Source organism: Daphnia pulex, chromosome 7 (genome assembly GCF_021134715.1).
Source record: "Daphnia pulex isolate KAP4 chromosome 7, ASM2113471v1".
In the NCBI taxonomy this organism is placed as follows: Eukaryota; Metazoa; Arthropoda; class Branchiopoda; order Diplostraca; family Daphniidae; genus Daphnia; species Daphnia pulex.
Genome location: NC_060023.1, coordinates 8,993,247 through 9,015,957, shown reverse-complemented (window position 1 = coordinate 9,015,957; position 22,711 = coordinate 8,993,247). Strand labels below are relative to the sequence as shown.

Sequence of the window (22,711 nt, the reverse complement as noted above, 5' to 3'; positions counted from 1 at the left end):
AAAAAATTGAATTGTTGCACTTTGCTTGAAGTGCTTAAAGTTCAAATATTTTCGAATATAATGGTTTACCGACAGAAAAAGTTGTGAGGTACAAAAACATGCCTGATCTGCACTCGTTCGACAAATGAGATTTTTTAGTGAACCCTTACTGAGAAAAAAACAAAACGGAGAGAGAAAACAGCTGTACAGTCAACCGCCTAGCTCAGGGATAAACATACTCCGTGACTGACTAGACTACGTAACGATTGATAATCAACGCCACCAAAAATTGTCCAAAAGGAAGAATAAGATCAATTTGGTCCTACCTTTATGCCTGGGAAATACAGCCAGGCATCCACAGTTGCTCCATCCATCCGCAAAAGAGTTACACCAGACGGGATAGGGTAAAAAGGGTGTCCTCGTGAATACACCCACATTCACATGAGCATACACGAGGACATTGAAATAAAGGGGGAAAAGAGAGATCCGTAACTCGATTGACATCGTCGGTAGTTTTCCCAATGCGATGGGATGCTCTTTATCTAAATAAAAATAGAAAATGGGTTACGAAAAAAAAAGTTGACAGAAACAACAAGTCAGGAAAAGTTTAAAATGAGACCTGGGTAAACGTAAACCCTAATTATTAATAAATAGGAGAATTTAAGGTTTACATGTATTACACTGCATTGATGCAGGTAATGCAACATTAAATATCTAACATTAAAATATCTAGTAGGTCACAGGTTTAAAAAAGTGAAGGAGATCATTACCCAAGCGATGATCCTGAGATTACTGCTGATGACAGGTAAACACCTGCACAAGAAAAACTTGCATATTGTGTGGTTATGATGGCTGGCCTCAAATCTGCATAACAGAAAAACAAATAAGGTTATATAGTGCAAACAAAAACTGCCATGCATTGACAGGACACATGATAGATGATGGTCAGGAAATAACATTTCACAAAATTTAGAACAGGTTTAACTCTTCTATAGTTCCCAGTTTCCCACAATCATTCTATTTGTATTCTTAGTTTTATTTACCCGCTAAACAACATGAAGGATGACGGTTATCGAAAACAAATAAATCTATAAGAATATAAATCTGGAAAATGTCTTGTTGTCTTTTGTCTCTGACTTTTTCGAAATTTTAAACTAAACGAAAGCAGACGACACTAGTCAAATTTTCAATTTTCTTCTAATCAGCATGCTTACGATAATACGATGTCGCATGTCGATAGAAATTAGAAATGAAAATCAAACTCACCCCTCAAAATGCAATAAGGGAAAGAGAATACGTTGAGGTGAGAGAATAAGTTTAAGTTGAAATCTAAAACCATTTCTGTTTGGTATATAATTCCCCGGTAAGACCCGGCAAAGAGGGAATAAGTTTTGAGATAACGTTACGTTGTAACCAAAATCAAGTTACAACTTAAACTATCAAGTATCAACAAAACTTTTTTTTTTTTTAGTTACGATTGCGATAAAGTGTGTATAGCTAGGACCTCGTCCTAGACAACATATCGCGATATTAAAGGAAGAAAGATCTATACATAAATTTTAAAAATATCCTATATCTTAAATGATGTGGGCTTCGATCAATAGAACAGTCTGAACAGAAGTGTTGGTATATTTGATATCGCAATATTCAAGTCGATGCAAAAAAGCTAATTAAAAAAACGCATTTATTTTTGTTGTATTTTTTTTTTGTTTTGTTTTGCTTTTTAATTTCCCTGGAAAAAAAAGCAGAAAAGCATACATGTTGCATTTTAAGTTGGATAGGACATAGGACTGAGAGAAAAAAAATTATGGGATTGGATCGCAGTTCGCAATCGTTTTTTTTTTGTAGATTTCTTAGAGTTTAATTTTTTATTATTTGAAAAATTCAAAAAATATTTTCCAGAGCAATCGATTTGAATGAACCATAAAAAATTATTTTACAAAAATGTTTGAACGTTTGAACAACAGATATTTTCATGACCCAAATGGAGATTCAATGCGAAATTCAATACGTTATGAGCAAACGGGTGATGAAAAACAAGTGTTGCTTTGCTTTAAATGTAAATACATTCAAGCAAAAGTTCAAAAAACAAGACTAAGGTTCACGGGGGACATCTTGATAATAAGTGTGGACATCCTCACGTAGGCCGGTCTTTGGTTGCAATTGATAGTTCCATGTTCCAATAGTTCAGTCTTCGGACTGGATTGAGTATAAAAGAGAGTGAAAATCGACAGAACGGCACCACTTGCTGTCTGTATTACCAGAGCAACTCTTCTTGCAACAATGGCTTCTTTCAAGATCGTCCTCCTCCTCAGCGTGCTCGCTTTTGCCAGCGCTTACAAGGTATGTTCACATTTATTCTCTTTCCTTATAGTTCTATTTTCCAATATTGATGGTATATTGCCTACACTTGATAGCCTGGAACCACCACCACCACTGTCACCACCACCGTCACCACCGTCTCTGCTGATGAAGGAGATGAAGGAATCCTGAGCTCTCACGACCGCAGTGTCATCCGCAAGACCTGGGACCAAGCCAAGAAGGACGGCGATGTCGCTCCCCAAGTTCTTTACCGGTAAGTTTCCCGCATAAGACTCAAAAGTAGAATCAAAATTAATTGTGTCCGTGTAAATTCAGTTTCGTCACTGCCCACCCCGAATACCAAAAGATGTTCAGCAAGTTCGCCACTGTTCCCCAGAACGAACTTTTGGGCAACGGAAACTTCTTGGCCCAGGCCTACACCATCTTGGCCGGTTTGAACGTTGTCGTCCAGTCCCTGTCCAGCCAGGAACTTTTGGCCAGCCAATTGAACGCTCTCGGCGGAGCTCACCAGGCCCGTGGAGCCACCCCCATCATGTTCGAGGTACGTTTCCAAAACCAAATGATGAAAGACATTTTCTCAATAGCTTATTAATTTTAACTCTACAATTGAAAATGAAGCAATTCGGCGAAATCTTGACCGGAGTCCTTTCTGAAGAGCTCGGCAGCGCCTTCAACGCTGAGGCCCAGAGCGCCTGGAAAAGCGGACTCGCCGCTTTGGTTGCCGGAATCTCCAAGACCCTCAAGTAAGTCATAGATATTGATTTCACTTATATATTACAACGTAAAAAGAACAATGCCGTTTGATTTACTTGGTCAAAATTTTAAACCAACGTGTATAAGGATTTTAATAATTGCGTTTAATTCAAAGGAAATCCGAAGATTTGGTTGATCCCCAAACCAAATTGTCTGGTCACATGATCGGTGATGTTCAGAGGTCATGGGAAAACATCCGCGGGGATCGCAACGCTATGGTCTCATCCATCTTCGTCAAGTGAGTGTAATTGATTCATTTATCTATAAAATTGTTGTACAACAACAAAATTGTTGTTCAAAGGCTCTTCAAGGAGACTCCCCGCATCCAGAAATTCTTCACCAAGTTCGCCAATGTCGCTGTCGACGCTTTGGCCGGTAATGCCGATTACGAGAAGCAAGTCGCCCTCGTCGCTGACCGTCTGGACACCATGATCGCTGCCATGGACGACAAATTGCAACTTTTGGGCAACGTCAACTACATGCGCTACACCCACGCCGCCCGCAGTATTCCCCGTGGAGTTTGGGAGGTATGTCAAGACTGAATTTTGACTGTTGCATAACAATCAAACGTTCCTGCTTAACAATTATTTTCATCCTAAATTTAGGACTTCGGCCGTCTTCTCCTTGACGTTCTCAATGCTAAGAGTGTTTCTTCTGACGATTTGGACTCGTGGAAGGGTGTTTTGGCCGTTTTCGTCAACGGAATTTCTCCCAAGAAATAAATTATTGTTGTTTTAAGAACTCGCCATAATTGAAAAAGAAAAAAACTAAATGTCATCAATAAACACAAAATAATTCAGATACTGAAAAGCAACAAACAATTTGTTTCTCTATGGATCTCAGTAGTACGAGATTGGTCTCATTTCCGTTCAAATTTATGAATCTTAATCAATGACTGCATTCAATATAGAAAAGCCATCCCGTATGTTGGCATTCGAGCAAGTAAAATGTGAGGTGGCAGTCATCATGAGACATTGAGACTCAAACGCTTTGCCATATAATACGCTGAATATTACTACCGTACTCAATGCAAACTGATGGAACGAACTTAAAGTCAATAAATTCATGGGAGTTCTAGTAATGGAACACACGAAATCGCATGTATTTTAAACATCACCCCAAATTGTGATTTCAAATTTAAAAAAAGTTTTATTTCACGTTTTATGATGAACTTCTGTCAGTAAATGAAACTTTTTCGACCCGATCCCATAAAAGGACACTCTAAACTGTTCGAAACATGGGAACGCAAGTGACAGGGAGGCTGGGAGGGCTGTTTGAAATTGCCGCAGAAAGGTATTCCATATTACATTGATACTGGAATTTAGATGTAATGTGTTTAACTGTTTATCGATTACATCATTATTAAGAAAACAGGAGTCCTACTGTACTTTCAACGAAACAAAGTCGCGGGAACCGTAACAGAAGTCATTTTTAAAAGAACTGCTTTCATTAAGACTGTTGGTTTTAGTTTTGTAAACGGAATACATCACTCGTACCCCCGCTCATACCAAAACATAAACAGTGGGCGCGACAGAGTGTCTATAGTAGTATAAAACTCATGTGTACTGTCTTGTGTCTACCAAAAATACTCGAACACATTTCTATAGCCAAAGAGATGAGATAATGAAAGAAATTCAATGGCCAGGCGATTTTTTCTAGAAAATTGCGACAACAACCCCCCCCCCCCCCCCCGAAAAAAAAAAAAAATATGACCTGGGAAGTAAGTGTGCGATAAACTTTAGTTTTAAAACTCAATGTGTAATCAAGATAAATAGGCAGTTATCGAGAAAGGGTTCGCAATTTTTGATTCAAAAGCTATTAGAAAATTATACAATTGCTGGCTCTTTACAGAATGAATCTGCCCGGCTATTAATAAGAAGGACGTCATCAATACAGAGAGCGTGTGCTATTACCCAAAAACATCACGTACGTTGTTTTGCAAAATATATGCTCGTGAAATCAGTTCTGATTCCTTAAAAGCTGCACAGGATTATCTCCGGTTAGCATGATTCTAAAATGTTTAATAACTTTTTTATCGAGGAGCAAGACCCAATCGTATAGCGAATGACATTTACAACCCAAAACAAACTTCGGTTATATTGCAGTATACTCAGCAAACTGACCTTTTGATGAACCTACAGTTGCTGACTATAAGACACATACTAAGAAGTAACTTGAGTATGGGCGTAGAAAAACGACGTGATCCTCGTCACGTACGTCCCGTTCCATTCCTGCAGGTCGCTCGTCAGTCAGTTAACTGATAGTTAAAAACAGTTCAATGTTCAATAGGATGGACGAACATCTATGACGGTTTAAACCGAAAATTCTGATTGGTGACTTGAAAGTCCTCGCTAAGGCCATGTGAAACTTTTCGGAGAAAAAAAAACAGCGTCAGCAGCTAATCTCTTCAATACACTTCCACTATAAAAGAACAAGAAAATCCTCAGAAGAGCATCACTTAGCTAACTGATATTTCCAGAGCTAACTCGTCTCGCAATAATGGCTTTCAAGTTTGCCCTTCTCTTCGGCCTCGTCGCCTTCGCCAGTGCTTGCTCTCAAGCTGTAAGTTAGAAATTTCATTCATCATTCAATTTAATTCAATACCACTATGATCCATTTGCATATTCAGCCCGGAACCACCACCACCACTGTCACCACTACCGTCACCACCGTCTCTGCTGATGAAGGAGATGAAGGAATCTTGAGCTCTCACGACCGCAGTGTCATCCGCAAGACCTGGGACCAAGCCAAGAAGGACGGTGATGTCCCTCCTCAAGTTCTCTTCCGGTAAGTTTCCCGCTTAATGATTACCAAGTGGAATCAAAATTGAATTTGTACGTGTAAATTCAGCTTCGTCACTGCCCACCCCGAATACCAAAAGATGTTCAGCAAGTTCGCCACTGTTCCCCAGAACGAACTTATGGGCAACGGAAACTTCTTGGCCCAGGCTTACACCATCTTGGCCGGTTTGAACGTCGTCATCCAGTCCCTGTCCAGCCAGGAACTTTTGGCCAACCAATTGAACGCTCTCGGCGGTGCTCACCAGGCTCGTGGAGCCACCCCCATCATGTTTGAGGTTCGTTTCCAAAACCAAATGATAAAATATACAGTAAATTTTCCAATTAGCTTATTAACTTTAACTCTACAATTGGAAATGCAGCAATTCGGTGAAATCTTGACCGGAGTCCTTGCTGAAGAGCTCGGCAGCGCCTTCAACGCTGAGGCCAAGAGCGCCTGGAAGAGCGGACTCGCCGCTTTGGTTGCCGGAATCTCCAAGACCCTCAAGTAATTCATTACCAAACAAACATATTAGTTTTTCTTTTAAAAAGTTGACAAAACAGTAGGCCTTGATGCAAAGGTATCACATTTGAATTCAAAATTATCGCATCTATTTAGGAAATCCGAGGATTTGGCCGATCCCCAAACCAAATTGTCTCCTCACATGATTGGTGATGTTCAGAGGTCATGGGAGAACATCCGTGGAGGTCGCAACGCTATGGTCTCCGACATCTTCATCAAGTGAGTGATTGATTCAGTAACTTATCAAAAATTTCTAATACTAAAACAAAATTGTTGTTCAAAGGCTCTTCAAGGAGACTCCCCGCATCCAGAAATTCTTCACCAAGTTCGCCAATGTCGCTGCCGATGCTCTGCCCGGCAATGCCGATTACGAGAAGCAAGTCGCCCTCGTCGCCGACCGTGTTGACACCATCATCTCCGCTCTGGATGACAAACTGCAGCTTTTGGGTAACGTTAACTACATGCGCTACACTCACATCGCCCGTAGCATTCCCCGTGGACCTTGGGAGGTAAGTCCATGTTGAAATAATGAAATCGCGATGGTATTTTAATTCAACTCTTTCTTTCAGGACTTTGGCCGTCTCCTCGTCCAGTCTTTGGCTGCTAAGGGTGTTTCTTCTGACGATTTGGACTCGTGGAAGAGCGTTTTGTCCGTCTTGGTCAACGGAATTGCTCCCTAGATTTAAATATCTTACTGGAGTTCTCCAAAATCAATGCTCAAGCAATAATGAGGAGAAGAAAAAATTTCTGAACCGTCTGATTCTGACATTTTTTTTATTGTTATTATTTTTTTTTCCCAAATACAATTACTTAAAAAAAAGGTCTCTCAACTGTGTCTTTATTAAATCAAAATGAAATTATACTGCCTGATTTGATTGGGTTTTGTGCCTACAACATAAGACATCATCTTCAGTCTTTTCTGAGTTTCTGAAATTTCTAGCTCAACCGAAAATCAAAATTGCAGCTATCTATATTTCGTTTGTAATCAATACGATTTCAAGAATTTGTTCCACTCCGGTTTAATTTAATCGTTTTTCAGCTACCGTCTTTGTCCCAACAACTTGAACTAGTATGACAAGCCATAGCTAGTGCTTTACATGTATTAAATGTTTCCTCATGAAATACAATCCAAACGCCAATGAATGGACCATTGGTAAATACAACACTGTTGTTGTTTGTTTTTTAACCAACAAACCAAGCTTGGGACTTGCAAGACATGACGAGAAGATAATAAAGTTCCACCCAATTCAAAAATCAAACGAAATCCCCTTTATATCTTATGCTACTTACTAATAAAAACATCAATAAACCCCATGTTATGTGTCCGACACGAGCTACTATAACTGGACAAAGTTACAGAGTTCTATAACTTTGTACCAATTGTACAGCGCTGCCATTAATCAAATTAGCTACAAGATTGCATCTTCATCTGTCGATCGAAACAGTTCAGCAGAAGACCGAGTTTATATCCTTAATCGACGAGTACCCAACTACAACACATTAAATGCTACTCAGTGAATATAAATCTCAACTGAAACTTGAAAAAGGAAACGAATCTAAGCGTCCATGACCCCACCCCTGACACTGACGTAGACCATTTTTTTTTCCCGGCCAATAAAGAATGATCTGGAAAACAAAAATCGACTGCTGACACGTAGCCTACTCAAATTAATGACGCTGATGCGTTTGTTTCAAATCCTCCCGCAGCGTATAAATACGGGGACAACTTCAGTTTCGAGCCCCCGTCATTTGTTTCAGTGAGCGGTTCTTACATCAACGCGGTTGCGGACCATTCCGCCCCGGTTGTTGGCTGTAACGTTTGTAGTTAATGTTACCCAACAGCTGCAGTTTTTCGTCCATGGCGGAAATGATGGCGTCCAGTTGCCATCCTCTTCGTCAAGTATAACAATTTCAGAAAACGTAAGGATAAGACACATTTCTCGTGAGCAAGTTAATCAGTTAAAGTCATTCGTTATGGTTGAAGGCATCGTCAAGGAGAGAGAGACCCCCTTAATTTTGCTCAAATGTTCGGTGGGGAAGAAACGGCGAATTCAACAATCGAATCGCTCGCAGGAGGACTTCATGATTTCCGCGATTGACGAGAAACTGCAGCTGTTGGGTAACATTAATTGCGCTACGGTCAACAACCGAGTAGAATGAATCTTGAAAGAGTTGAGGTAAGAGACAGATCCAAATACAAATAGATGGGCAATTATTCTGTACATTAGGAAACGTTTCTTTTACTTTGCAGGAATTTGGCCGTTTTCCCCCAACACTGGACCGATTTGAGCATCGAGGGTGTCTCGCGCGTCTGTCTATCTGGACTGAAGAGGAACGTTCTGATCATGTTATACTTTTGGCGGAGAAGATGGCGGAATATTTTGTTGACAAATTTGTTAAATGAAAGTTCGGTGAATTCTCATTTGAGGGCATCTTTCAATACAGAATATCAGATAAGACGGCCGCACAATATTATTGTCAGTCAAACGAAAGCTATATTTAGAGAAGTTTCTTGTGGCAAGGAGAGTTAAACAAGACGAAAAATAGCCTAACGATAAACTATTGGAGATAATGAAGGGGAGTTTCCAACAAAAATGGTGTACTTTTCCTATCGGAAAACACCATGCACACTCTAGGTCTATTAAGGCGATATCGACACCGACCCAAAATCAAAAGATGTATACGGAATATATTAAGTCGGTTTTCATCCGACACGTGCAGTATCATAACATATCATATTTTGGATCGATTCAAAAATCGATTTAGTCGATGGATAAATATGATGACTGGGCAAATAGGAAGGGACATAGCGGCCACAGAAAAGAGGTAATCGAATCCTGAATGACATTTGAACTTGGGGGAAATGTTTCTGTGTTGTGTACTTCGCCAAGTTTCTTGGTTAAGAAAAAGAGGAAATATCAATCTAGTCGATCATCCTTTGACCCTAATGTCATGCGAACCACAACTTAATGAAACTTCAGACGATAAAAACAAAACGTGACTAGTGTCACGTACTACGGCAATAAGTGAAATAAAATTTCTTGCAATTCTGACTGAGTGATTTTCAAGCAACAAAAAGCAAACAATCATCAAACTCAATCTTTGAAAAGCAGAGCAAAATGATGAAAGCAAAAATTCCTTTCTGAAAGGCGGAAAGAAAATAATAATGAAAAAAAAATGCAAGAACACAAATTCATAACTAACAGTTGGTTTAAATAGGCAAGCGGCAAAAAGGCACCTATTGCAAAATCCCTTACAGCAAAACCGAATGCGTGAAAGCAAGTGCGAATGAGGTCATCGAGAAACGTATTCATTGAACCGTAAACAAAACAAACCGTCACGAGACAAAAAAAATTATTTCGAAAAATGTAGGCTCCATCAAACATAGATTTGATGGAACTCACCGCACAAGGCTAGACAACCGGTTTAATTCAATTTGCTGACATCTGATTTTAGTGGAGAAACGGTTGATTTATTACCCAAGGACCATGTTGAACCCAAGTTTTAAAAAAATATCAGCCATCAACATCGAAGTTAAACAAACATGAACTCCCAAAGTAAAACGTGGTCGACATCACGTACATCTTTTTCCAGCATAGGCTGTCTGGTTAAAAAACAAGACTGGTAGTCAATAGTTCAACCCCCAAGTATGCTACCGCTTAGGCTTGTTGTCATGCGGTTATCGCGTGAAACGGAGATTCCCTATCTCGGAATTCTCAGAACCTACTTCCTCAAGCCCAGTTCGGTATATAAGAGCGGTGGAAATCCTCAGAAGAGCATCACTTAGCTGACTGATATTTCCAGAGCTAATTCGTCTCGCAATAATGGCTTTCAAGTTTGCCCTTCTCTTTGGCCTCGTCGCCTTCGTCAGTGCTTGCTCTCAACAAGCTGTAAGTCAACAATTAAAGTTGAAAATTTTATTTAAATTAAATCTACATACTTAGTAAATAATCCATACGAATATCTTTAGCCTGGAACCACCTTGACCACCGTCACCACCACCGTCACCACCGTCTCTGCTGATGAAGGAGATGAAGGAATCCTGAGCTCTCACGACCGCAGTGTCATCCGCAAGACCTGGGACCAAGCCAAGAAGGACGGCGATGTCGCTCCCCAAGTTCTTTACCGGTAAGTTTTTCCGCATAAGACTCAAAAGTGGAATCAAAATTAATTTGTACGTGTAAATTCAGCTTCGTCACTGCCCACCCCGAATACCAAAAGATGTTCAGCAAGTTCGCCTCTGTTCCCCAGAACGAACTTTTGGGCAACGGAAATTTCTTGGCCCAGGCTTACACCATCTTGGCCGGTTTGAACGTCGTCGTCCAGTCCCTGTCCAGCCAGGAACTTTTGGCCAGCCAATTGAACGCTCTCGGCGGAGCTCACCAGGCCCGCGGAGCTACTCCCATCATGTTCGAGGTTCGTTTTCAAACCCAAATTCAAAATAATACTTCCAAGTTGTTAGCCTTTTAACTTAAACTGAAAATTGAAAAATGCAGCAATTCGGCGAAATCTTGACCGGAGTCCTTGCTGAGGAGCTCGGCAGCGCCTTCAACGCTGAGGCCAAGAGCGCCTGGAAGAGCGGACTCGCCGCTTTGGTTGCCGGAATCTCCAAGACCCTCAAGTAAGTCATCGACATTGATTTCACTTATTACAACGAAAAAAGAAAAATTCCGTTAAATTTCTTGGTCAAAACTTTAATTTAACGAGTATAAGGATTATAACAATTGCATTTAATTTAAAGGAAATCGGAAGATTTGGTCGATCCCCAAACCAAGTTGTCCGGTCACATGATCGGTGATGTTCAGAGGTCATGGGAGAACATCCGTGGAGGTCGCAACGCTATGGTCTCCGACATTTTCATCAAGTAAGTGATTCATTTCACCAATCAAAAATCTCTAATACTAAAACAACATTGTTGTTCAAAGGCTCTTCAAGGAGACTCCCCGCATCCAGAAATTCTTCGCCAAGTTCGCCTCTGTCGCTGCCGATGCTCTGCCCGGCAATGCCGATTACGAGAAGCAAGTCGCCCTCGTCGCCGACCGCGTTGACACCATCATCTCCGCTCTGGATGACAAACTGCAGCTTTTGGGCAACATCAACTACATGCGCTACACCCACACCGCTCGCAGCATTCCCCGTGGAGCTTGGGATGTGAGTTAAACAAAAGATAACTTATTTGATCGCATTCTAATTCAACTCTTTCTTTCAGGACTTCGGCCGTCTCCTCGTCCAGTCTTTGGCTGCTAAGGGTGTTTCTTCTGACGATTTGGACTCGTGGAAGAGCGTTTTGTCCGTCTTGGTCAACGGAATTTCCCCCAAAAACTAAACTTGTCGACCTTTGGTTCTCTTCTCAAGAAGTTTCAAAGGAAAGACAAATTTCGTTATTTTGTTTAATTTTGTTTTGGTCTTACAATAAAAATCAGTAAAAAAAAAATCATCTAGTTCCTTTTTTTTCCAACACTGTTATTATTGCAAAATTTGGTTTTTTATTCAAATATTAAAAGTTGGAAGTGCACTGATTCTATCACAAGTGTCATAGACGGATAAGCAGGCCCAATTTTTGCATTGAGACCTACACAAGCATCGCCCAACAAAACCTTCTGTTCTAACAAGTTCCAATGTTACATATATCAAAATAAAAACGGTATACAAGCTTCTAATTGAGTCGTTATAGTTCCTGTCACTATGAACGCCTCCCACGTTTCTAAGAAGAATTTAAAAAAAGGAAAAAAAAAAAACAGGAAGAGAAGAAAAAAAACATCAAAGATGTCGACTATTACTACAGTGTACTTGTTTTGCTTCCTTGTTTGACTTTTAACCTCTCTTTTTCAAGGCTTCGAGATGCATGTTATAAACCGCCATCTCATCTATCAGTATACTCGTGTAGAGGTTGCATTTGCCGAAAGAAGGAAAACCCAAGATCGATTTCTCAAGTTGGAAGACTCAAAACTTGAGCGATTGCATCCAGGAAATTTGTCCGTCCAGCATATATTTACCCGCTTTTACTGATTTTTTTTTTCTAAGTTAAAAAATCAGTTAAAAGAAAAGATTCGTTTAAAAAAAATTATTCCACCATATGCTGTAGACGGTCACTGAGGATGAGCAACACGATTCCTTCCTGTTTCGTAAAGTTCCGTTTAACTCCTATCGAAAACAGAGTAAAACCGTAAACACAGCATCATGTTTATTTACTTCAAGGGTGAACGGATGCGTCAGTGGAAGACCGGCACAATCCATCAGAAAAATTTCAAACTCACAGCTGAAACCCATTTAAGTGTTCGCAAGATAACCACAAAACATGCGCAACGGATTTCAACGGAACATGTATCATCACGTAGGCCGTGTTTCGACTAAGTAAATAACCTTGAATATCGCGACTAAACACAACAAATTTAATTTTACAAGCGATCATATCAGGGGTATATAAAGCGCTGCAAATTCAGACAGAAGGCAAACAGTTAGCTTCTGGATGCTATACAACAGAACAACCTATTGCAGCAGCATGCAGATCCTCACACTCGCTCTCTTCTTTGGCACAATCGCCGCCACAAGCGCTTGCGCTAACATGGCTATGGTAAGTTTAACCTAATACATTTTCCCGCAAAAAAAATTTAAAGTCTTGAACGTCATTGGTAAAATCAAATTATTTACATTTTAGCCCGGTAAAACTTCATATGCGATCGCTATGTCTATTATGACGACAGAAGATGATGAAATGGGGTCAGGACTTCTTAGCACTCAGGAACGCGCTATCATTCGCACAACTTGGAATAAGGCCAAAAAAGATGGAGATGTCGCACCCAAGCTCCTTTCCAAGTATGAATCGAATCCTAATAGAAATTAAATCAATCAAGACTAACATCAAACGTTGATTAACCCAGATTTCTCAAGGCTTATCCCGAATACCAGAAGAAATTCAGCAAGTTCGCTGATGTCCCTCAGTCAGATTTGTTAAGCAATGGAAACTTCTTGGCTCAGTCCTACACCATCTTGGCCGGTTTGAACGTCATTGTCCAGTCCCTGTCCAGCCAGGAGCTGATGGCCAACCAATTGAACGCTCTTGGTGGTGCACATCAACCCCGAGGAGTTACCACTACTATGTTTAAGGTGATTCACGAATTTTTTTTCAACGATAATACCGGTACGTCGTATTCAAATAACGGATTTGAACTTTAGAAATTCGGGGTCATTCTTATTCAAGTTCTCGAAGAAGAAATCGGAAGTGCAATGACAATCGATGCCAGACAGGCTTGGAAAAATGGAATTCATGAATTGATTGGTGGCCTATCACAGACTTTAAAGTGAGTAGCTTCAACATGCCTAAAAACAATCTTGTAATTATAACCATTGCATTGAAGGAATCCAGAAGATTTGCCTGATCCCCAAACTCGACTGACCCCCCAACAAATCAAAGAAGTCCAGAGTACGTGGGCATCAATGAGAGGCGATCGCAACTCAATCGTTTCTGCCATCTTCATCGAGTAAATAGCACAATAAATTCAAATAAAACGCACAATTCATCACAGTAGAAATAACTTACGAAATATTATAAATGGACAGGCTCTTCAGAGAGAATCCTCGCTCTCAGAAATACTTCGCCAAATTCGCCAGTCTACCCTTGGAGTCTTTGATTAGCAACACCGATTTCAACCAACAAGTTGCACTCGTCGCCAACCGCCTAGATACAATTATCTCGACCATGGGAGATAAACTGCAACTGTTGGGTAACATCAATTATATGAGATACAGCCACGAGCAGCGCATCTATTCTCCGAGAAACGCTGTCCGAGATCGCTTTGAGGTAGGCCTACATTATCCTTCTGTTTTTGTTTTTACCATATAAGGAGACGAAACAAAAATTCAATAACATAAATTTATTTCGCAGGACTTTGGCCGTCTTCTGCTAGACACTTTGATTGCAAAGGGTATCGCTGGTGACGATCTAGACTCGTGGAAAAGCGTTCTGAAGATTTTTATTGATGGAATCGCTCCCGAGCAATGAAAACCTATGTGGACGTTAGCAAGAATTAATTGAATGATAGCCTATTAGAATTATCGCTCAGAAACTGTCTTATATCGTGTTAAAAAAAAAGTTCATAGAATGTTATATTTTGTGATTCAACATCTGTCCTGTTGCAGTGAATACGTGCCTTTTTTAAAATGTGCAATGTACAGATTTCGTTGATCGATAAACTGCACACATCTGTGTTCTAAAATGCAACAAATTGAAATTTACTTGTAACGATTCTAGGAAAACTAGCAAAATAAAGCTTTTAATTTGAAATATTAAGTTGCCACACGGCAGCTGGTGATTCTTGTAAACAAGCGCACAGAGATGAAACTGAAACTGAGAATGATGCGAACGAGTTCATGGATACATTTTGTAAACAGAAATCAATGGCAATCTCGAATAAACTGGAAATGCGAGACGCCAAGAAAACATAACACTTGATGACTAAACTTTTGCTTCGAACGACGCTCAGTAGTATTTCAATGAAAATCTTCTTACAGACAAGTAACGCACAACAAGATAAGGAAAAAAGCTCTACTAACTTCCCGTTAGCAAGAAAAATTAAAAATTTTACATCTTATGTTGCAAAAATCGGAAAAATCGTCAACACAATAGAAACAATTGTTTAATGAATGGTTTTAATATATCATCTGCTCCATTAAAACACCATAAAACGCAAAAATTGCTTTGGTGTAAGCTGAATAAAAGAATATTCGCTCGAATCATCAGATCAGAAAATGAAAACAACTTTCGACCTGATTGTTCGCGAACCTTCTAGAACTCGATTCAAATTCTTACAGATGTCAACAAAAGCAGTTTTTGTTTAAAAGCTAAAATTTAAACTAGTATGTGCAGATGGTCACGCACACACTTTCCCACATGTGTACTGTTCTAACATCTTCGGTCAATGATCAGTAATGCCGGTTCAAAGGGCATAGTGAAATATGGCCGCAACGGAACAAAAAAAGAATTTTCATTGGTTAGACGCAGACATCGCGTGTCCCATATCACAACTTTTTACAACATTTTACAAAAATAAATTTATCAGCAAAATCCTTAAGGCAAATTTTACTATAAAAGAACGTGAAAATATTCAGAAGAGCATCACTTAGCTGACTGATATTTCCAGAGCTAACACTTCCAGCAACCATGGCATTCAAGCTTGCTCTTCTTTTCGGCCTCGTTGCCTTCGTCAGTGCTTGCTCACAACAAGCTGTAAGTTAGACATTCAAATTTTTAATTAAAAGGTTAAATCAAAACAACTTTGACCCATTTGAATTTTTAGCCCGGAACCACCTTGACCACTGTCACCACCACCGTCACCACCGTCTCTGCCGATGAAGGAGATGAAGGAATCTTGAGCTCTCACGACCGCAGTGTCATCCGCAAGACCTGGGACCAAGCCAAGAAGGACGGCGATGTCGCTCCCCAAGTTCTTTACCGGTAAGTTTCCCGCTTAAGGATTACCGAGTGGAATCAAAATTGAATGTGTACGTGTAAATTTAGCTTCGTCACTGCCCACCCCGAATACCAAAAGATGTTCAGCAAGTTCGCCACTGTTCCCCAGAACGAACTTTTGGGCAACGGAAACTTCTTGGCCCAGGCTTACACCATTTTGGCCGGTTTGAACGTCGTCGTCCAGTCCCTGTCCAGCCAGGAACTTTTGGCCAGCCAATTGAACGCCCTCGGTGGTGCTCACCAAGCCCGTGGAGCTACTCCCATCATGTTCGAGGTTTGTTTTCAAACCCAAATTCAAAATAATATTTCCAAGTTGTTAGCCTTTTAACTTAAACTGAAAATTGAAAAATGCAGCAATTCGGTGAAATCTTGACCGGAGTCCTTGCTGAAGAGCTCGGCAGCGCCTTCAACGCTGAGGCCCAGAGCGCCTGGAAAAGCGGACTCGCCGCTTTGGTTGCCGGAATCTCCAAGACCCTCAAGTAAGTCGGCCATTAATTTCACTTTTGAAAATAAAACAAAAGAACCGCACCACAACGCAAGTGAAAGACCAAACAAATTCAAACTCAAGCATTTATAAGAGTTAAAATTATTGCTTTGAACTTGAAGGAAATCCGAAGATTTGGCTGATCCCCAAACCAAATTCACTGGTCGCCAGATCCGTGACGCTCAGAGGACCTGGGAGAACATCCGTGGAGGACGCAACGCTATGGTCTCATCCATCTTCATCAAGTGAGTGATTGATTTGCATATCAATAAAAATTGTTCCAACTCAACATAAACATTGTTGTTCAAAGGCTCTTCAAGGAGACTCCCCGTGTCCAGAAATACTTCGCCAAGTTCGCCAATGTCGCTGTCGACGCTTTGGCCGGTAATGCTGATTACGAGAAGCAAGTCGCTTTGGTCGCCGACCGTCTGGACTCCATGGTCGCTGCTTTGGACGACAAACTGCAGATTCTCGGCAACATGAACTACATGCGCTACACCCACGCCGCCCGTAGCATTCCCCGTGGAGTTTGGGAGGTATATTACAAGTTTTATTTGCCGCAATTGCCAACTTTTCTTATTAATTCGACCTTTTTTCTCCTATCACAGGACTTCGGCCGCCTTATTTTTGACGTTCTCAGCTCTAAGGGTCTCTCTGCTGACGAGTTGAACTCATGGAGGGGTGTTTTGGGCGTTTTCCTCAACGGAATTGCTCCCAAGAAATAAATTTGCTCAAGTCTTTTTACCCAAATAAGGTTACAATGTTGGAAATGATTCAAATAGATTTTTTTGAAATACAATTACTTAATTAGTCCACAAAAATTTCTCTCTTCATTGTAAAATGATTTTAAATTATTAAAAAAATACTCGTGTTACTACTGCAACTTTAGTGTCGAGCTGAAATTTCTGATTGGTAGAATCATCGACTGGTCAATAAATAACGGGTTTAAATTTTAAATATTCGTCTATAAACATTTGTTATCCTCTCTTTCCTGCTTTGTATTAAAATTGAAAATGCCATAAAAGAAAAAGTAAATGAAATACAGACAAAAATTTCGCCCCGCTCAAAAATAGTTGTTTCCACGGACTCGTTTGAATCAGTTCGGCTTGGGACACGAAAAGAAAATGAGTTTAAATTATAACATTAATACGCATTAATAAGCGGCAAGTGTCTATTGATAAATTATTCAGCAGTGCTGAGTAATCATAAAAACTTTACATTTCAAGGTAATATAAACCTTACACATTTCAATATCAATCTCTTGATATTGAAACAAAGTTAGCGAAAGATCTCAAAATAAAATGAGGCCGACAAGCGAAATAATTGTTTGCGACAACAACAAGCGAAATCTTGACGTAGGCGTATAACTAGGCATATTTTTTCGACCTCTGCGCGGTCAAAAGACTGCAAAAACAATAAAGAGGGAATTATTTTAAATACTTCAGTTAAAGTTGGAAAAATAAAAACAAAAAACAATTCTTTGACAGAAAAAACATGTTAGCCGGCCTTCGGTCGACCCGTACAAGGATGACACGAGACTTCCTCGTAGTGACATAGTCCATTTTTCAGCCAAGCAAACAAGCGGCCGGCAACCAGATAAAAGTTCAAAGGATAAAAAGATAATCATCAACAGCCAGACACACGTGCTATTTTAAGATCAATTTCGGCTCTACATCGTCACGTAGGCTATGTTTACAGCCAAGAAGGCACAACAACAGAGGTCAAACGTTCTACTCAGCTAGTATTTAAGGGACGGTAATTCAGTAAGAAGGCATCAGTTGGCTGTCTGAACACATTTCAAGCTAAACGCATCTTCCAAACATGCAGGTCCTCTCCCTCGCTCTTTTCATCGGCATCGTCGTCGCTGTCAGCGCTTATGCGGTAAGTAATTCATTTAAAAACAAAACTGGTATCGTTTAGATGCAGTTTGAGACAACACAAAATTCAAATTGGAAATTAAATAATCAACCCCTTTTTTTCTTATTTCAGCCTGGCACCAAGGTAACCACTGTGACCACCAGCGTCACCACCGTTACTCTTGACGAAGAAAGTACCGGCATCCTCAGCTCTCACGAACGCAGCATCATCCGCAAGACCTGGGATCAGGCAAAGAAAGATGGTGATGTCGCTCCTCAAGTTCTTTACCGGTATGTTTTTCAACCCAATTACAAAATAAACTTTTCAAAAGCTATTCTTTAAATTAACATAAAATTCGCCTTCAGCTTCATCAAGGCCCACCCCGAATACCAAAAGAAATTTAGCAAGTTCGCTGATGTTCCTCAATCCGAATTGTTGAGCAACGGAAACTTCTTGGCCCAGGCTTACACCATCTTGGCCGGTTTGAACGTCGTCATCCAGTCCCTGTCCAGCCAGGAACTTTTGGCCAATCAATTGAACGCTCTCGGCGGTGCCCATCAACCCCGCGGTGTTACCCCCGCCATGTTTGAGGTAAGTTTCTGGATTAATGAACTAAAAGCTCGACGGTTGTTAAATAATAACACAAATTGGGTTGAAAAAATCAAAAGGAATTCGGTGTCATTGTTGAACAAGTCCTAGAGGAAGAGCTCGGTAGCACCTTCAACGCTGAGGCCAGAGACGCCTGGAAGAACGGAATCCGCGCATTGGTCGGTGGAGTTTCAAAAACCCTCAAGTGAGTATTTGCCCAAATAAAAAAAACCCGAAGAAATCGTTTAACCTAATTGTCTGAAAATATGAAGGAACCCAGAGGATTTGATCGACCCCCAAACTAAACTGACCCTCCACCAGATCCGCGATGTCCAGAGAAGCTGGGAAACCATCCGCAATGACCGCAACGCCATGGTCTCTTCCATCTTCATCAAGTGAGTGAATTTAACTTTCAATCAAAAAGCAGTTTCAAATATCAAATCAATTTGTTTTGCCAAAAAAAAGGCTCTTCAAAGAGACTCCTCGCATCCATAAGCACTTCGCCAAGTTCTCCGGAGTCGCCGTTGATGCCCTGTCTGCCAACGGTGACTACAACCAACAAGTCGCTCTCGTCGCTGACCGTCTGGACACTATCGTCTCTGCTATGGATGACAAACTGCAACTTCTGGGCAACATCAACTACATGAAATACAGCCACATCAAGCGTGGAATTGCCCGTCAAACTTTCGAGGTAAGATCAATCTCACGCTGAAAGAAAACAAGAAATCATTTCAAAATGCGCGCTATAATTTGTCAGGATTTCGGCCGTCTGTTGATGGACGTTTTGGGCGCCAAGGGTGTCTCCTCCGACGATTTGGACTCATGGAAGGGCGTTTTGACCGTTTTCGTTAACGGAGTTTCTCCCAAGAACTAAGAAGCTCTTCGATTTGTTTGGGACATGTTTTAGCTGAAAAAATATCATTCCACGCGGTTTCTGTTTCAATACACTTTTATAACGACACAAAAGTTTACTTCATTAACTGTAATAATAAGGTTCTTTAAGCACAATGCTGGTGCGTCAAAGGATACAAATATGATCAAGATAAGCATTAGCGTTTTTTTAGCGGAACGCAAACCATTATCTCGGGTCATTCAAATTCAAGGGTAATGTCAACAGGCAGCCGAAAGAAATGGCAAAGTCATCGTTGGTTCTTCAAAGAGAATGAATGAAGCGTTCGATTATCAAAAGTTCGTTGACTTTAGAACGATGTAAACAGGCAAATTATTCTCAATCGACAGGGGATATGACAGTTATTTGATGGACATTTGTCTTTTTGAGATTCGAGAATATCGTGCGAATTTAAGGATTGACTTGTATCCGGTCAAAAACGGAAGAACAGAGAATACGGAAACGGTCCGAATTTTCCATTTACAATGGGTGGGAAACTCAACTAATAAATTCCCACACAAAAATTTGTGAACGAATCAGAAAATGGAATTAGATACCGTTGGCAAACTGATCTACTCCCATTAAAAAATAATCAATACAATGAGAGAATAAAAATAGTTCAAATCGAGCTTTATATAAGGGGGTAATCGGAGCTGTCGAGCCATCAGTTGCCGTTTGCTCAACAGTCTCGCCAGACCCAACTCACAGAGGAGTAAAATGAAATCACAAGTAATCAATTGGCCATGCTTTGCGCTAGTATTAATCGGCTTTCACATGACAAATGTCGACTCGGTGGCCGTTGGCCAACCGGGCCATTTTCACCGTCAACAGAAACGGTCAGTTCTTTCGCTTCCTCGAAGTATTTTCAAAGTTACCGGCGAGATCATCGTTCCTGTGCTGTCGCTCATCAATCAAACCAACACTTATCTTTGGTTCGACTTCCCGTCAACCTGGCCCGTACCGAACAACAACAACCTCAACACTTTGTACAACAGTTTCGGCCGTCTCAAAGAGAAAGGTATCGAGGTGGACGAAGAATTCGTCGACGAACAACGAGCCAATCAGGAAAGAAGATCCCTCTATCAATACATCGAAGGATTTTTCCAAAAGTATAAAAAAGCAATTTGTCTCAAAAGTTGAATAAATAACATTTACTTGATTTCTAATCGTCAGCTTTGGAGTCAACGGCACAGCCTGCGTGCTCCGAGCTATTTGCGAGATGTCTGAAGCGCCACTTTCCAGCAACGGACTTTTGGGAAAACTCGTCGAACTTGTTTTAACGTAACGAAAAATTGTTAAAACAAATTTGACATTTCTACAGAATTAAATAATAATATAAAACAGGCCTAGCCTGATGAAAATGCCTGCCAAGATGGAGCCCTATTTTGGGGAGAACCGATTCAAGCGTTCAGGAGATTTAAATGTACACGATGACGTCATCTTGCAAGATTTGGACTTTGTTGCGGCACCTGTCGAAGATGAGTACACGCAAGCTTATCGCCGAGGAAAGGATGGCTCTTGTTGGAGTCACTACGCAAACTGTCCAATTAACGTATTCAAAATGTTGAGTTTGTAAGTGGCAAAGGAAAATTTTTGCACGTGATTAGCATTTTACGATTATGAGCTCACCAATCAAAAACCAACCCTGAATCAAAAACAGTTCTATTCATATTTATTTTTAGTGTTTGCTAACACGTGAAATCAAGATTTAGATAAATACACGGGTAATTTGCCTGACAAAAACGTTCGCACTGGAGATTCGTAAAATTCGAAAAATAAAAGTCATTTTCAACGTTATCTCCTTCAAAATAATTGCTCTAATCAAAGTCATAAAATCAATTGCACAAAAATGCTTTGTTCTCACTAACGACCAAAAACCCACCAAAAAATCACCACGTGAAAGGGGAAGGGAAATTTTGTTTTTTCGACTTACTACTTTTTGATGACTTAATTGGCAGCTGCTAACGACTGGTGACAGGTAGGCCCTCCACGAAGTGATGTTATAGCACAGTAAATTAGTCATTGTTTGCCATTGAGAAACATGGATTGTTTTTGAGAGTTTGGGTCTGATGCAGCAAAGGGTGAGTCACGATCCCGGAGAAAAATGTTGAATAAAAGTTTGAATTGAAACGTTTGTACGACACATTTATTCCACCACACTGAAAGCGACAGATTCAATTGTCAACTTTGTCAAATTGTAGAATAACTGGTGAGAATTCAGAGCACGACCATTTTTATAACTTCCACCGCCAACGAGTTCCAACGTCTAATGAAGTGGAAAGGGTGGGAAACGTTCTTTTGTTTCTTAGCGGCGAGCCGGCGACATTGCAATTTTACTAATCGTCGTCTATAAATATCGGTATTATTGGTACTTTAAATTTGAAAAATTTTATTAACTAATAAAAGTTTTCTTCTATCTACCCTGGTAATATGGGGGAGGGGGGCTGGATTTAATCGATAAAAACAACAAAACATGTAGCCTACACAATACCAAAGCTCCTCACAGAGTCAGAAAACGTTTCCAATAATCAAAAAGACAAGTAGGAGAAGAGTCAACGTCTATTTCTGTAAAAAGTTAACTCATGTGACAATATTCTACTGCCACTCTATTCCCCTTCCATTATCAAGATAACGATCGATAACGATCACATTATCTTGGAAAGCAACAAATAATAATGCGGTATTATCTGGATTAGATAAATAAGGGACACGATTTCTGCTGCTACAATTTAATTTCCGCGTACTGTTGCTATTTCAACTGCTTAATAGAATCGGGTCAATTTTTTCAAAATGTTTGAAAAGAAAACTAGAAAAATTCCTAGGGAGAAACGCATCGACATGTTTTCAATGTACAAATTGAATATACTTCCGGTTAACCTCCGAAAAATCCTTCCGGTTAACAAGTCAACTCGTCCACTCGACCCGTTATATATTCGTCTACACTGATGTGAGTTCCGAGTCACATTTCCCAAGACGATGGACATCCGCTGGAATTCCAAGATAACTCAATAATGTGTCATGCAACATTACCTTTGCTGCGACATCAATTTCCCGCGGGAGAGACACTGTA

The 22,711-nt window shown here is 40.3% G+C and overlaps 6 protein-coding genes and 2 long non-coding RNA genes across 10 annotated transcripts; 7 read left to right on the top strand and 1 right to left on the bottom strand.

The window, feature by feature from the left end:
* Positions 1–432: 432 nt before the first annotated feature.
* Positions 433–21,917, bottom strand: LOC124197978. The gene is made up of 3 exons (XR_006876397.1): positions 21,575–21,917; positions 750–843; positions 433–521 (listed from the first exon to the last, which is right to left on the bottom strand). It is a non-coding gene; the product is annotated as an uncharacterized LOC124197978 (long non-coding RNA).
* LOC124197972 lies at positions 2,162–3,864 on the top strand. The gene is made up of 7 exons (XM_046593567.1): positions 2,162–2,322; positions 2,397–2,554; positions 2,617–2,842; positions 2,920–3,044; positions 3,170–3,292; positions 3,356–3,581; positions 3,660–3,864. The coding sequence occupies exons 1-7, from the start codon at positions 2,263–2,265 to the stop codon at positions 3,774–3,776; spliced, it is 1,035 nt and encodes a 344-aa protein (XP_046449523.1). The 5' UTR covers positions 2,162–2,262; the 3' UTR covers positions 3,777–3,864.
* LOC124197974 lies at positions 5,447–7,357 on the top strand. The gene is made up of 7 exons (XM_046593569.1): positions 5,447–5,616; positions 5,684–5,841; positions 5,905–6,130; positions 6,215–6,339; positions 6,451–6,573; positions 6,638–6,863; positions 6,924–7,357. The coding sequence occupies exons 1-7, from the start codon at positions 5,554–5,556 to the stop codon at positions 7,032–7,034; spliced, it is 1,032 nt and encodes a 343-aa protein (XP_046449525.1). The 5' UTR covers positions 5,447–5,553; the 3' UTR covers positions 7,035–7,357.
* Positions 8,087–8,813, top strand: LOC124197977. The gene is made up of 3 exons (XR_006876395.1): positions 8,087–8,274; positions 8,339–8,531; positions 8,606–8,813. It is a non-coding gene; the product is annotated as an uncharacterized LOC124197977 (long non-coding RNA).
* On the top strand, positions 10,100–17,128 carry LOC124197969. Of its 3 annotated transcripts, none has more exons than XM_046593564.1 (7): positions 10,100–10,244; positions 10,325–10,482; positions 10,545–10,770; positions 10,851–10,975; positions 11,096–11,218; positions 11,280–11,505; positions 11,564–12,008. In XM_046593564.1, exons 1-7 carry the CDS (start codon positions 10,179–10,181, stop codon positions 11,678–11,680), a joined length of 1,041 nt encoding a protein of 346 aa, XP_046449520.1. In that variant the 5' UTR covers positions 10,100–10,178; the 3' UTR covers positions 11,681–12,008. The 3 variants fall into 3 exon arrangements, with proteins under 3 accessions (XP_046449520.1, XP_046449519.1, XP_046449518.1); XM_046593563.1 differs by lacking the exons at positions 10,325–10,482; positions 10,545–10,770; positions 10,851–10,975; ... (1 more) ...; positions 11,280–11,505; positions 11,564–12,008 and adding exons at positions 15,651–15,808; positions 15,872–16,097; positions 16,178–16,302; ... (1 more) ...; positions 16,618–16,843; positions 16,916–17,128 and having other exon boundaries at positions 10,143–10,244; XM_046593562.1 differs by lacking the exons at positions 10,100–10,244; positions 10,325–10,482; positions 10,545–10,770; ... (2 more) ...; positions 11,280–11,505; positions 11,564–12,008 and adding exons at positions 15,423–15,580; positions 15,651–15,808; positions 15,872–16,097; ... (2 more) ...; positions 16,618–16,843; positions 16,916–17,128.
* On the top strand, positions 12,434–14,605 carry LOC124197975. Its single transcript, XM_046593570.1, has 7 exons — positions 12,434–12,928; positions 13,013–13,170; positions 13,236–13,461; positions 13,531–13,655; positions 13,713–13,835; positions 13,915–14,155; positions 14,240–14,605. Exons 1-7 carry the CDS (start codon positions 12,824–12,826, stop codon positions 14,354–14,356), a joined length of 1,095 nt encoding a protein of 364 aa, XP_046449526.1. The 5' UTR covers positions 12,434–12,823; the 3' UTR covers positions 14,357–14,605.
* On the top strand, positions 18,039–19,713 carry LOC124197973. Its single transcript, XM_046593568.1, has 7 exons — positions 18,039–18,188; positions 18,297–18,454; positions 18,530–18,755; positions 18,833–18,957; positions 19,025–19,147; positions 19,218–19,443; positions 19,510–19,713. The coding sequence occupies exons 1-7, from the start codon at positions 18,129–18,131 to the stop codon at positions 19,624–19,626; spliced, it is 1,035 nt and encodes a 344-aa protein (XP_046449524.1). The 5' UTR covers positions 18,039–18,128; the 3' UTR covers positions 19,627–19,713.
* On the top strand, positions 20,296–21,391 carry LOC124197976. The gene is made up of 3 exons (XM_046593571.1): positions 20,296–20,750; positions 20,815–20,922; positions 20,986–21,391. Exons 1-3 carry the CDS (start codon positions 20,359–20,361, stop codon positions 21,215–21,217), a joined length of 732 nt encoding a protein of 243 aa, XP_046449527.1. The 5' UTR covers positions 20,296–20,358; the 3' UTR covers positions 21,218–21,391.
* Positions 21,918–22,711: the final 794 nt, after the last annotated feature.

Excerpts from the sequence above, each read along its gene's own strand:
- LOC124197972 (XM_046593567.1), top strand. The coding sequence starts at position 2,263 with ATGGCTTCTTTCAAGATCGTCCTCCTCCTCAGCGTGCTCGCTTTTGCC. Across the intron at positions 3,045-3,169 it reads GGAATCTCCAAGACCCTCAA|GAAATCCGAAGATTTGGTTG; the intron begins GTAAGTCATAGA and ends TTTAATTCAAAG. Across the intron at positions 3,582-3,659 it reads TTCCCCGTGGAGTTTGGGAG|GACTTCGGCCGTCTTCTCCT; the intron begins GTATGTCAAGAC and ends TCCTAAATTTAG.
- LOC124197974 (XM_046593569.1), top strand. The coding sequence starts at position 5,554 with ATGGCTTTCAAGTTTGCCCTTCTCTTCGGCCTCGTCGCCTTCGCCAGT. Across the intron at positions 5,617-5,683 it reads CCAGTGCTTGCTCTCAAGCT|CCCGGAACCACCACCACCAC; the intron begins GTAAGTTAGAAA and ends TTGCATATTCAG. Across the intron at positions 6,340-6,450 it reads GGAATCTCCAAGACCCTCAA|GAAATCCGAGGATTTGGCCG; the intron begins GTAATTCATTAC and ends GCATCTATTTAG.
- LOC124197969 (XM_046593563.1), top strand. The coding sequence starts at position 10,179 with ATGGCTTTCAAGTTTGCCCTTCTCTTTGGCCTCGTCGCCTTCGTCAGT. Across the intron at positions 10,245-15,650 it reads GTGCTTGCTCTCAACAAGCT|CCCGGAACCACCTTGACCAC; the intron begins GTAAGTCAACAA and ends TTGAATTTTTAG. Across the intron at positions 15,809-15,871 it reads GCTCCCCAAGTTCTTTACCG|CTTCGTCACTGCCCACCCCG; the intron begins GTAAGTTTCCCG and ends GTGTAAATTTAG.
- LOC124197975 (XM_046593570.1), top strand. The coding sequence starts at position 12,824 with ATGCTATACAACAGAACAACCTATTGCAGCAGCATGCAGATCCTCACA. Across the intron at positions 12,929-13,012 it reads CTTGCGCTAACATGGCTATG|CCCGGTAAAACTTCATATGC; the intron begins GTAAGTTTAACC and ends TTTACATTTTAG. Across the intron at positions 13,171-13,235 it reads GCACCCAAGCTCCTTTCCAA|ATTTCTCAAGGCTTATCCCG; the intron begins GTATGAATCGAA and ends TGATTAACCCAG.
- LOC124197973 (XM_046593568.1), top strand. The coding sequence starts at position 18,129 with ATGCAGGTCCTCTCCCTCGCTCTTTTCATCGGCATCGTCGTCGCTGTC. Across the intron at positions 18,189-18,296 it reads TCGCTGTCAGCGCTTATGCG|CCTGGCACCAAGGTAACCAC; the intron begins GTAAGTAATTCA and ends TTCTTATTTCAG. Across the intron at positions 18,455-18,529 it reads GCTCCTCAAGTTCTTTACCG|CTTCATCAAGGCCCACCCCG; the intron begins GTATGTTTTTCA and ends ATTCGCCTTCAG.
- LOC124197976 (XM_046593571.1), top strand. The coding sequence starts at position 20,359 with ATGAAATCACAAGTAATCAATTGGCCATGCTTTGCGCTAGTATTAATC. Across the intron at positions 20,751-20,814 it reads ATCGAAGGATTTTTCCAAAA|CTTTGGAGTCAACGGCACAG; the intron begins GTATAAAAAAGC and ends TCTAATCGTCAG. Across the intron at positions 20,923-20,985 it reads CTCGTCGAACTTGTTTTAAC|GCCTAGCCTGATGAAAATGC; the intron begins GTAACGAAAAAT and ends AATATAAAACAG.